Genomic DNA, 13433 nt, shown 5'->3' with positions numbered 1-13433 from the left:
AACAACAGAAAATAGAGTTGGAAGAGATCTCAAGAGTCCTTTCTTCTCCTTTACAGATCAAAATAAGTCAGAACAATAAATATCTGGTTGCCCAAACTGATCTTCAAAACATCCAGTGATGAAGATTGTACAGGCAACTTATTCCAGTGCCATTTTTACCACTGTAATTGCTTTCTCTAGTATCTAATTTAAATCTTTGTTACTCCTAAATAAGCTTATTTCTTGATTCTTTACAAGCATGGAAAACAATTTATTTTCCTCTTCTTTGCAGCAGTTCTTTATGTGACTCAAGTGGGCTCTCAGGTCTCTCATTTTTACTGTCACCCTAAGCTTTGAATAGGAGAAGTGATCTGTTAAAAGAAAGTAAATATATGTATCTAACATGGACCAGTCACCTGGTCTGAATCATTGCATGACTATGCAAAAGAGTTTTATTACCACAGCTATGAAGATAGCATGTGGGTTAGAATAAATGACCATGGGCTAATACTTAATGTGGCACTGCAGTTAATTTCTACTACGACTAAGTTTTAGGTTCTTACATACTTATTTTAGAAATTGAATTTACTCTGAATCCACTAGGTTTACACTGAACAGAATGAGTATTAGATACCTTCTAAAAACCTGGGCTTCAGACTTAAGTTTCCCGAAGTCAATAGGCTTTAAATACTCATGTCCCATAGGTACATTTGAACAGCTTACAAGTAAGGTCTTTTCTATCAGAAGAAGTACTAAAAAAGTCAGTAGTATTTAAAAGCTAAAGGCAGTATTTCACAAACCTCTGCTTGTTTTTTCCAGCTTTCATGAGAAAGGCTGAACAGCTGGATGAAAAAGCCAATGGTATATGTGGAAGAGATACTGCTATGAAAAAAAACTTAGTTCTAACAACTGTAAATTCTTCATTTTTATCACTGAAGTTTTGACAACTTAGTAAACTTGCAAGATCATTATCTTTGTCTCTACTGCATCATCTATGCATTCCAGCCCTCTGTCACCACACACTATCAATGCAGAGCATTTGAAAGCTCAAAAAAAACCCATAAGATGCTCAAATAACATCTGTGAGTCAATCTTTTTTGTTCTTCAAAGCCAGACTCAACCATTCCACCTCCAAAGACTTAACAGATTCCTAAACGGTGCCAGGCTACCTGGAAGTAAGTAGCATGCTCTTCTCTGGAGCCTATGAAATACAAATATAACTCTCCTTTGCAGGGAAATGTCTGTTTGCTGTGTATTGTGCCACAGATCCATGAAAACCTATTGTCCCTAAGACTATTTTAAGTGACTTTGCAGTAAGATAACCAACAGGAAATGAGTTTTTCCCTTTGCCATCTAATTCCATGACATATACAACAGAACCAGTTTCTCCTGAAGTAAACTGAGAATTTCTCTTACGCAGAAGAAAAGTGACCTCCTCCTGGAGTCAGTATGTTTGCAACCTGCTGTGCATCATGTTAGGGAGCAACTGTAATGACAAGATACCTAACAAGAAAATGCCCTATCCAAAAGATCACATCTTGTATCTAGGAAATGATGAAAACCTCCAATTGTAATGATTAATGTATTAGAAATTATTAATAATGGAAGTAACTTGTTTTTTTTAAGAATGAAATTTTGCAAAATTAGTGGCTGTTATGGGGGCATGCATGAGCCCTGTGTGTGCTGCATCAACATAGGTATGTCAGAATTAGAACAGGAAGAACAAGGTAAGTGTTTTGTGTTTGGAGATACTGGCCTAATCAGGTGTTTCCAAATTCAATTATTATGTCGTGTAGGCATCTCCAACTAATACTATTGCAGCATTTTCTCTGCCCAGGAAATGAACATTATCCATTAACACTCACACACGTCAATGTTAAGCAATGAAAACGTGAGAATTTCAAATTTTACCAAGAAAGCAGAATATTCAGTAATCAGACAGGGAGAACTCTGGGAAACAGTGACGTGAGGGTCCCCATGGCCTCTGTCCCTGATGACCCAGTTATTATTTGATTTATGTGGACTTGCAGCTGCCCTTGCTTCGACCCCAGAAAAGGCTGTGTGGGAAGTTTGTGTCTCAGAGCCATAGCATTGCTCTGCAGAGTGTCTGGAGCCTAGTGTATGCACAGAAACTGATAAATAGGGAAAAGGCCCAGTTTGCTCCAGCTGGACTCAGAGCTAGGATCAGCGCTACAGCCCAGCGGACACAACTCTGGAAGCAAGAAACTCTCTGGAACTACTGTAAGTATTTCATTTACTTCTCTGAATGCTCTGGGATTATAAGTTGTTGCTCTAGCCATAAATCAATTTGCCATATGAAAATATTTCAGGCATTGGGCTTTTTTCTTCCCCGCTTTTTTTTTTCTTTCTTTTTAAATGGCTGACTAAATGAAAATAGAAAACATGCACTTTTACTTAAATTTGGTATCCTACTGCCAGGAATTTGTTCCAACAGTACTTCATTTGATATACAGAGTGAAGTAAAATGACTTTTAAATTCAATTATTTCCTTCCCTTCCCCAAAGTACCTGTAAAACTGTAAGTTTCAAACCATCTCTAACCTCTCATTTTACAATGTATAAAAATTATACCTTTGAAGTAATTATTCATGGGGTAACAATTCCAAAAGAAGATTTCAAGATAATTGCAACACAGTCCATTAGTGAAATAAGCCAATTCCTGTTATGGTTATTATATGAAAAGGAAGGAACACATTTAATGAGAAGTGGGGTTTCTTTGAACAGCAGCTTTGGGGAGCTTCCTGGCACATTAAAACTGGGAGAAACAGATAAAACCTTAATAATGCATATAAGCTGCATACAGGATTAATCAAGTGATCCTACAACTTCCCCTGCAAAATCATTCCAGAATTACATGAGTGAAACTGACTATATCACCTGCCATCACACACAGTTGCCACTGATTGTGCTCAATTAAAATTTTTTTTGGTTTTTGGTTTAAATTTCACAAATTAAAAAATTAAGCTATGCTTTCCAGAAGCAAAAACAGTACAGCAATTAACACTGAGATTGAAATGTGGTATCTAGTTCCACTACATGATCATTAACATGCCACAAGGTGTGTTAAATAAATGTTAAAGACCTTCAGCTTGAGTTCCTAAAATTCCCCATAAACAAGAAATTTCCCTATGACTCAACTGTCAAAATATTTACAATAGCAGTTAAAGTATTGCCAATACATACCTCCTAAAGAGTTCCCTGGAGCCTCTTCTACAAGAAGTATGTTTTGCATCTTAATAAAATTGATAATATAAGTTGAGGATATGTTACTTTATGATATGGTATTTTATAGCAATAGAAATGATAAAACCAACATATTTTACCATAAATAACAATAAATAGATGTACAGTATGTATTCTAGTCTGAATGTGTACATTCTATTAAGCGACTAGTTTGTGATTCTACTTTACTTTTCTCAATGGCTTCTTTTTTTCTTTAACGGCTTCCATCTTTGATAAACTGAAGTCTTTCAGTTAGGACTAAAAACTGAATGTTGCTGAATTTCTTTACTAGATGGATAACCAACCCCTTGAATCAACATACATTCCGGTTTCTATTGAACATTATTAGTTCAGAAGACCAATTACTGTAAAAAACAAGCCTGTAAAAGCGCAACATTTTCAAGCGTGCTTAAGCAACCTAGAGTCTAGGTCACATCATCTGGGGGGAAAAAAAAATTATTAAAATCTCCTGCTTATAGAGGCTTTTAAAATTAAAACCAAACAAACACTACCCCCACCCCCAATGATGAGGATTTCACACATGAAAATACCCAGCAGAAATAGCACCTCAGAAGTAACCGAGAAGAAGGAAAAGCAGGGAACAGCATGTGCCTTTATGCAGATGACATTTTCTTTCAGGTCAGTATGCCTGACTAAGGACTGAAGACTTTCATCCTAACTGTGTTACTCCTTGTGATTCTATGAAACAAGTTATTAAAAAATTCACCTCCTTCTGTTTTCAGTTATTTCCACTTTTTAGGCTAAAGACCTTTATGCATCATCTCTAGGAATATATTTCTTTTTTTTTTGCTTCCTTTTTAAAGCACACATACACAAAACATATGGCTATATTTTGAGTACACAGAAAAGAGAAAAATGGGCACAAAATATTTTGGTTTGGGAATGGCATGACTATAAGTGCCCCAAACACCCAAAGCTCTTACTCCAATCTTATTTAAACTTTGTCCAAGTTATGTTTTGAAAATTACAAATGGGCATGTATGCTACTTTCCATCAAGGATTCCACAGCTTCACAGTGTGTAGCTAAGCTTTATGTGTGTGCAGAATTGACTTGCTTGCATAGTAAAGGGTTAATGAATGTATGTGTGGGCTGAAGAAGTGTCCTTTAGGTCATGGTTCACTCCCATGAGGTGTGGGAGATGAGTTTGGGCTACTGAACTTTTGAGAGACCAGCATATAATGCATCACAAACTTTCAGCATCTCCAGAAGTTTGGAAGAGGCTTCCCTACTGCTGACTGACTCATATATATAGGGCGAGACAAAGGTTGTTAAACATGACTACAACAGTCAATCTTATAAATAATCAAAACTTTCCTGCCCTAGAAAATTAAGTTCCTTCCTTATATTTCTTATTCTGTTCTTTACATTATTTGTTTCAAAAAGCCCAATGCTATTTTATGTCAGAAGAACAAGCTTGTTAATGCTAAATTCTCCAGTGTCAGAAAATGAAACAGTTAACATTTATGCACAGGCATGACCATTAAGTCTCATTTCAAGACAGTATAGCATTCCTCAAATAACAACAGGATTTACTATTAATACTGTCATAACATTCTCTTAATTTAAGAGTTTCAATTTACAAAGTCTCATTCTAGGCTGGGAATTCTGTGGTTGCAACTGGTAAGTTTTATTAGCCATAAAAATCAGTAAGAAGGGCTAAATCCTCAAATCCATTCTCATACAATACCTAAGTTGAGGAAACTTTGCCTAATGAAAGTCTGCTTCCAAGATTTAGAACGTTTAATCAACTGACGACCTTGCATTTGGTAATATGTACTTCATACTCCCAACATAGTATTTTTATCAGACTGGGTCAGTGTAATTTTATTTTAGCTTCTGTTCTTCTATTATTTTTCTTTGAAGAAACTACTGGAATCCAGAAACACATTTCTTCAGCAAATACACATTTTTTGGGGAAAAATGTGGACTTTGCCCAGGCCAAATTGATCTAACTGATAAAGACCTCATGATTCAGTGAGTCATTTCGCTCTCAAATAAATATTTACTAGCAGAGATAACAAAAAAAAAAATCAGCATTCCAGCCTCACTGCATCTTTTCACCTTCTGCTGACAACATGAAGAGAAAGTGTTCAGTTCCAAAGATATGTCCAGTTTGGGGGGAAGGGACGTGTGTCTTTCACAACATGACTTCAGTTCAGGTTCCCTGAAATCATAGATCCATTTTCTCAGCTGTAGCTAGGTATAGGTATTGCACAAAACCCAATGTGTGAGTCTTTAAAGAAGATCTTTAAATCCAATTTGCTGTAAATTCTGCAAGAGGCATATACAGAGAATCCCATTGCACACATAGGAGTTTGATTTGCTATACTTTCCAAATACTTGCCTTTTTCATCTTTTCTGTCCTTCCCGTCTGCTCAGGGAAAGCCTATGAATAGTTCACTGGCAAACTGTCTTGTAAAGTCCTTACTCAATGGGCATCAGATACAACATACTTTTAACCAGTGACGCTCTCATACATTCCACACATGCAGAGGGACAATGGGGCAAGGAAAAGATTTCCTACTTATTTCTCTAACAACTACTCCATTACCACATGATTGCTAAGCAATACCAGAGACTGTCTATACACACACATAAACTCAAACCCAGCTCATGCTAGTGTCCATATAGACATTCTTTTTTTCCCCTAAAACTCTTGCAAGTATTTTTAGAACACACTTTTTCACAACCTCTCTGTAAAGTCAAATTACTGAAAAATAAGATAAGTTTTGAACTTAAAGCACAATAGCTATTCTGCACCAACTGTGTCACTGTGAGCTCTCAGTACACTTTGTTACGGTGAATATCAAAGCATCCAACCAGGAGCCCAGGCTCCTTCAGTAATCAAGGGACAGGGAAAACAGAGGGCAATACATCGTATATGAGATACTGATTTTTTTGGTCTTCACAGGATGCTTTGTACTCTTAAAGGAATACAGGGTCTTAAATCTGGAACCTAATGTAAGTTAGGCAGCGCTTAAGTGAGGCAAAGCTGACTTTATTGCATAAAAGAGTATTTACATGGGGAAGAAGAGGTATTCTATGCTGGCCTTTCCTGGCTATTTTCCTATATTTACTTGCTTGAAATCTGCATAAAAATGGAATGAAGCAAATTCATGAAGCCCATCTTTGTGCTGAAACATAACATCCACCACATCCACATTAGTGCAAATGCCCTCTTTCTGAAAGGAGTTTTTTTCTATCCAGTGAAGCTTTTAATCTCTTCCTTAACTAGACAATTTACCAATGATTAGTCTGATTCCCACACATGGTTTTGTGTAAAATTTGGAGCAAAACAGTTCTAAATATAACTTGGACACTTAGGAATGGACTCTATCCTGAATCCGTACTATTAGGACAATCAAATGTTTTGCAACCTCATTGAAAGTATTATGTAACTTCGCACATACCTCTGATTTTCTTATGATCTGCAAACTGTTCCATGCTCTGGAGTCTTCTGGTTTTAGCTCTGTAGCTAAACCTACCCAGCAATTCTTTCTCACATGATGTTTCTCTTTTCTACTTCTCTAGGTTGCCTTCTTAACAGTCTATCACAGAACAAATTGAATGAAACAGTGCAGTTGGGAACAGAATATGGCAAATACATTTGTCACTGTACCTGATGGGTATTGTCTTCCTGAGCCCATACAGTATTATGGTGAGTAAAGCAAAACTTTTACATTATGAAAAAGCAGCACAGTAAAATGAGCATCTGTAAGAATTCCCATTATTTTCTTCATTTTAGTTTACTTTTACAAGCTCTTAGAAGCTACACATTTGAATATCAAGCCAATCCTGAAAGTGCATTGAAATATACTAGCATGTTCTCATCCAGATTTTTGTACACAATGGGATTATGCTTACCTATCATTTCATATAAACATTACTGGTGCTGTCTCCCTTTGACTTGCATGAAGAAGATACAGGTTTTATTACAGTATTCCAGATACATTATAAATAGAAAGTTGTTATTCTATATCTTATATAATTGCAATAACTAATTTGATTCTGGATGAGTAAGAGCAGGACCCAAGGCCCATTAAGAAAAAGACCTCCAAACTGCTTAAAAAAAAACCTTTCCAATTTGTTTTTACAGAGATTTGAACAATCCCAAAGGAAGAATGAAACATGATGCATGTTTTGATGTTGCACAAGCTTTCTTCAGTACAGCTGTGTACATTTAAGGGAGGCTGGATAAAATTAAAATTCTACAAACAGGAAGGCAGGAAGAAGGTCTCTTCATAATTCTGTACCTACATTTCGATAAAATAACACTTCATAACTATAAAGGATTATATGTGGAAAAATACTAAATAAAACAAGCCTCTGCTTTTTACTCTACTGAATTTCAACTTTAAGACTCCTGTCACAGTAATTTTTACCACCTTATAATTTCTGGACCATCTCTGTCAGACTCTTGGGCAACATTTTCAAAATTATGCCTGAAATATGTATCAATAACAAACACTTCACTCATTAACAAATTCACTTACTTATGGGAAAATATTCTTCTGTATTATTAGTGGACAACTAATAAAAACAACCTCTAAGTGTAAAAACTAAGGGTAGCTATATCGTCAGTTGGCAAGTGATGTTCAATTACGTACTAATAAGGATCCAGCAGCTCCCACATGACATTGCCCAAACTGTTACCACGCCATTTTTACCACATCTAAGATTTTACTTAAGAACACTACAGGTAGTACATTTAAAAAGAATGTGTCAGACTGCCCTTCTGAAAATGTGTTCCTCTAGTATTTATGATTAAATATTTAATCTATAAAACATTTTAAAACTTTCAAGTAGGTGATGTCGAGATACTCCTCAGGTTTTTACTTCATTTTCAATTTCTTCTGTATCTAGATGTTTTACCAGAGCACATCAACTACCAGCTGCAAGACACCGATTTTCAGACTGCGCCTTACTGCCAATACTCAACCGTTCAAATTCCTCCTCCAGTATTACAGTCACAGCCTTCCCAGTCCCAATACAGCACATATGGCCTGGACTCCCAGTACAGTGACGGGCAGTGTATCATCAGCAGCTGTGAATTAAGCAAACCCCCTTTCACAGCTCCCCACATGGATGATGGTGGATACCAAGTATTAAAACGGCCAAGATTAAGTCACTCCTCTTTGAGGCTGAAGGGACAGGAGGAGCTGTGTGTTGTGTGCGGTGACAAGGCCTCAGGCTACCACTACAATGCACTTACCTGCGAAGGCTGTAAAGGTGAGAGATCGGGCTGACCTGTGTCTTACCCAGGACCGTGGCCCCACAGTGCTCAAAATAATGTTCCACAACTGTGATTCACGCAAACAGATTTCATTATTTTTTAAGTTGACGTTTCTACAGAGGATTTTAATTTATTCAAGGAACGCTTTATCTAACACGCTTGCTCCAGATTCACATTTTTATAACATATTTTGAAGAAATGCTTTCATAGTGTGTATTTAATACAAGCATTTCATGCTTCTCATTATTGCATTGATTATTCACTAGAATAGTGTCTGTTTAAATAGGTGCTGATTGTCTCATGACCATTTATTATAGATTTACTTCAGTGTTATTAATTTTACTTACTATTAAAATAAAACCAAGTAATAATTGCTTGCTACTTATATTTTAACTTGCTGTATGGGAGCTGTCTTGATCAGGTAAGGAAAACAGCAATAATATTAGTCAGAAAGAACAAGACATAACTATCTTGTTAAAAAGCAAACTTAAAATCAAGGTAATGTTTCCACTGTAAAACAAACAAACAAACAAAAAACCCCAAAAGAAACTTTAATTCTTTAAATCATTATGAGAAAAAGCTCCTTAGATTCCTTCAGTCATAACCTGATCCTTGTCTGTAGGCTTCTTTCGACGTAGCATAACCAAAAATGCAGTGTATCGATGCAAGAATGGTGGTCATTGTGAAATGGACATGTACATGCGAAGGAAGTGTCAGGAATGTCGCTTGAAGAAGTGTAAAGCTGTGGGAATGCTAGCAGAATGTAAGTTCTCCTTCCATGCTGGCTACTTTACTAATCAACTCAGATAAAACCTTTTCCAAAGTCAATCCCTTCTCCTCATTAGAGCTAAATGGTATTGGTCTAAACTTCATTTAGCTGTAGGAAAATTTAACTTTGGAGTCGGTAGCACCTCTAGTATCTTCATCTGCAGAAACCACCAATGCTTGGGAAGTATCTCCTGAAGTTAAGAGGACTGCTGTTCAAAGACATTATGAGGAAAAAAAAGAAAGTACAAACGAGAGACAGCTAAATATCCTGTACCTTGACAGGACAGCAGTAAGCATATCAGATGTGCTTTTGTGTTCGGGGAAAAAAAAAAAAGCACAAGAGTTTTTCATGAAAAATTCTCACGCTTGTATATCACAGAGCCACAAGCACGATAACATAAAAAGACTGCAAACACTTAGGCCATTGGTGAATACTGAACACTAACTTGCCTAATGAATAACACATTGCCATATTCTCTAGGAAGCGTAGTTTCTTATAGGTGATGGCTCCTGTGATGCAAGACTCGTGTTATCTATAACAATAATAAAAGTGATTATTTTAAATTGTAATTATTTGAAAATATACATATTGATATATGCTTCCATGCCTCGCAGGTTTGCTGACTGAAGTACAGTGCAAGTCAAAGCGACTCAGGAAGAATTTCAAACAGACAAGCAGTTTTCTTTGCAATGTAAAACTGGAAGATGAGGGACTGAATAGTAAGCATGTATCATCTACAACAAGATCTGGAAAAGTGGGATATTTTTCTGTTTAAAATATCTCTTTTTGTCATTTATTTTTGCCCCAAGTCATTGTTACTTTATTGGTTTATTTTTTTAACAGATCCCAGAGAAGATGGAACTTACTCCAGGGGAACATCAGCTTCTTGACCACATTGTAGCAGCACACCAGAAATACACAATTCCCCTTGAGGAAGCAAAGAAGTTTGTACGTATACAGAACAATCAGCCTGCATTGCTAAGTTATTATTATCCTAAGCATTGTATCTTGGTTATATCAGATGTCTAAATGCTCTTTCATGCAGCTGCAAGAAACTGCAAGTCCTGAGGAAAGTTTTCTCCGTCTCTCTGAGACAGCAGTTGTCCATGTACAAGTGTTGGTGGATTTCACAAAAAGACTTCCAGGTAAGTTTCTTCCTTTGGGAAATATTACAGAATAGTGTGATGCTTTTTTTTTTTTTAAGAGGCAGAAAACATACTGATGGCATGAATCTGAGAAAAATACAGGCTTTAAGAAAACCCTCATTCAGCTGACTATTTTTAACTCCAACTCCAACATGAAGACAAGTTAGAAGCATTCACTTCAAAAGCTTGCTATGATTAGATTTCTTTTCCGTTTCTGACATGGAGTAGAGACATTTTCTGAAAGTACATGGACTTCAAAATACCATCTAGAGTGAATTACTATTTCAACACATTCTCTGAAATCCAGTTCTGTTTGCAATTTATCATAATCATCAAAGAAAAAACCAGATGTTCCTTCAAAGGAAAAGGAAGCACAGAAGGGACTTAGCCAGGTGCTCCTATTCGTATTTTCCTTTAATCAAGAACAAGGGAACATGCAATTAAGTTCACTGCATTTCAGTGTAAAGTTGACAAAGTAACATTTGATAGGAAGGGTGATAATTTTTTCACTATTCTTTAATTTGTAAGACTTATTGACAAAAGTCAATCAACATGTCTAAAGCAGATATTTGATGTAATTTAGCACTACTGTGGAACAGATCTGAAAGAATGGATAAGCTGTTTATTTTCTTAATGTTACATATCCTTCTTTGATCAGAATTCAGAAAAGAATAAGAAAGTTCCTTTGCTTTTGAATTATAAGTGCAGATAATGAGTTTGTCAAAAGATGAACACAATTTCAAAAAAGATCAGGTATCAGTGAATAAGGAGAATATCCACAGTCACTAAGCAACGTAGCTAATTTATAAGGTGTTGGGTCATGTGATATAAATCAGATATTAGGAAGAAGTTTTCAATAAACTCTTGCTTAGTCCCAAAATTCTTACTTGTATCTTCCTGTGAATCATTCTAACGCCGGACACTGACAACTGCACTTTGTTTGGTTTTTGTCTCAACTGCAAACTAGCAAGAAAGATCCCAATAGTCTTTGGTACATGCATCTTTTAACTATGATTCCTCCTTTCCAGTAAAGGCATTTATTTAAAAAATCATTTTATCAACTCATGTTAGGGGCTTAAAGGCAGCCACAGACTTCCTCGATTCTTAACATGTATCTTTCTCTGCAGGATTTGAAAGTTTAGCTAGTGAAGATCAGATCGCGCTGCTAAAAGGGTCAACAGTTGAGGCGATGTTTTTGCGTTCAGCCCAAATATATAACCAAAGGATTACTGAATGCCAGCCATCAACAAGTGAAAGTAAGTTTGACTAACAAGCTTTATATTAACACCAGTAGGAGGTTCTGCCATTTTGAAACAACTTCCATTCGTTTTAATTAGCTTAATCTCAAACAATTTCCTATTCAAGCATAGTGGTACTTAGAATAGTACTGGTAATGCCTGCATACCTTCTATAGGCCTTTTTTTCAAACAGCATACAAAAAAATTAAAAAAAAAAGAAAAAGAAAAAGAAATTAATTGGATCTCTGTTTTCCTCCCATCAGTTCCAAACAAAGAGCAACATTTTGGAGTGTTTGCACAAATTGTGGGGTGGATGGATAATATTAGCTATATTAATGACATATTATATATTGTGTCAAGTTTAACACAAGAGACTCTGACCAACAATAATGCAACCAATGAACTTGGTGCTGGATGACATAAAGAACAATTTTTTTCTACCTGCATGGATCTGGGAAAAATTCACACATTTTCAGGTATATATCTGCAAAGCAGATGCAGACAAATATTTGAAGTCACATTAAGCTTGGCTGGGAACCGTCATCTGTCTTGTTCCAGGTCATGTAAGACTTTCTGATCATGGGACATGTTGTCACATTCAAAACCTTGATAAAAACGACATTTATTCCATGGAAATGTCTCACAATGAAGAGAGTCCAACTTCCACTACTACCACAGGTAACAGAGGTCTCCAAATCAAAATACTTGGGAGTCTTTTGCTTTGCTGGCACCCTGTTCTTAATCACACTGCACAACACCGTTGGTGTGGCTGCTGTTCTTCTCTTTTCCTTTTCCTCTGCCTCCCCTGGAGCTGCTTTGTTACGTGCACAAACGTTACATCCTCATGGAGGGAAGAGGTGGTGTTCATGTTTGCTTATATCCTAGGATAAGGCCTTGAGCTACATATATCAAAAGCTCCACTGTACAACTGCAATACAACTGTTGTTGCTACTTCAGAAATTAACATTGTTTTCACGATGTTTGCTATTTCACGCAATAGAACAGCCTGGAGCCTTTTAAGATTTGGACAAAGATGATTTGTAATAGCAGTGCTTGTTTCTGCATTGAAATAACATTCTGATTATTTCGTTTCATTTTTAAGGTATAACCGAGGAGTTCATTACCGCACTGTTTTACTTCTACAGAAGCATGGGGGAACTGAAAGTGACTGAGACCGAGTACGCCCTGCTTGTGGCAACAACTGTGTTTTTTTCAGGTAAACTGGGAGCCGACTAGCTGTCAGGCGCGTTCTAACGAGCTTCCGCTCGCCCCGGGCGCTGCCCGCCTCCGCCCGTCGAGCCCTCGGGGGCGGCAGCGCCCCGCGCCCGCCGGCCCCGCCCAACCGCCCCGCGTGCTCCCCGCAGCGCCCCTGCCCGCTAACCGCGCTCTCCCGCAGACCGCCCGCTCCTGAGGAACAAGCGGCACGTGGAAGAGCTGCAGGAGCCGCTCCTGGGCATTCTCTACAAGTACTCGAAGATCCACCACCCGGAGGACCCCCAGCATTTCGCCCGCCTTATCGGGCGCCTCACGGAACTGCGCACCCTCAACCACACCCACGCGGAGGTGCTGGTGACATGGCGAACAAAGGACCCCAGGCTGACCTCCCTCCTCTGCGAGATCTGGGATCTGCACTAGGCGACGGCCGACCCTCGCGGCGATGCGGCGCCCTGGCGCAGCCGCGCTCTCCTGAGGCATGCTGCTCCGCCCCTGCGCGCGCCGCGCCCGCCGCCTCCCCTCCCGCCTGCGCCGCGCGCTTTTGCTTCCCGCCTTTTTGTCTTCCCTCAGCAGCCGGCGAGCTCGGGGCG

The 13433-nt window shown here is 37.9% G+C and overlaps 1 protein-coding gene across 1 annotated transcript; it reads left to right on the top strand.

The window, feature by feature from the left end:
• The first annotated feature begins 2191 nt into the window (after window positions 1-2191).
• Window positions 2192-13263, top strand: LOC142043709 (bile acid receptor-like). Its single transcript, XM_075055178.1, has 11 exons — window positions 2192-2220; window positions 6775-6901; window positions 8107-8472; window positions 9099-9239; window positions 9860-9999; window positions 10089-10193; window positions 10291-10390; window positions 11518-11646; window positions 12187-12306; window positions 12731-12844; window positions 13025-13263. The coding sequence occupies exons 2-11, from the start codon at window positions 6811-6813 to the stop codon at window positions 13261-13263; spliced, it is 1545 nt and encodes a 514-aa protein (XP_074911279.1). The 5' UTR covers window positions 2192-2220; window positions 6775-6810.
• The last annotated feature ends 170 nt before the right edge of the window (window positions 13264-13433 follow it).

Source organism: Buteo buteo, chromosome 23 (assembly GCF_964188355.1).
Source record: "Buteo buteo chromosome 23, bButBut1.hap1.1, whole genome shotgun sequence".
Lineage (NCBI taxonomy): Eukaryota > Metazoa > Chordata > Aves > Accipitriformes > Accipitridae > Buteo > Buteo buteo.
The sequence above is the reverse complement of the archived record's forward strand: the minus strand, read 5'-3'. Positions and strand labels throughout refer to the sequence as shown.

What these genes read in the sequence shown, in the direction of transcription:
- LOC142043709 (XM_075055178.1), top strand. Translation starts at nt 6,811, where the DNA reads ATGAAACAGTGCAGTTGGGAACAGAATATGGCAAATACATTTGTCACT. An exon ending in TTTCACAAAAAGACTTCCAG is followed by an intron (nt 10,391 to 11,517) that starts GTAAGTTTCTTC and finishes CTTTCTCTGCAG; the next exon opens with GATTTGAAAGTTTAGCTAGT. An exon ending in CCAGCCATCAACAAGTGAAA is followed by an intron (nt 11,647 to 12,186) that starts GTAAGTTTGACT and finishes GTCTTGTTCCAG; the next exon opens with GTCATGTAAGACTTTCTGAT.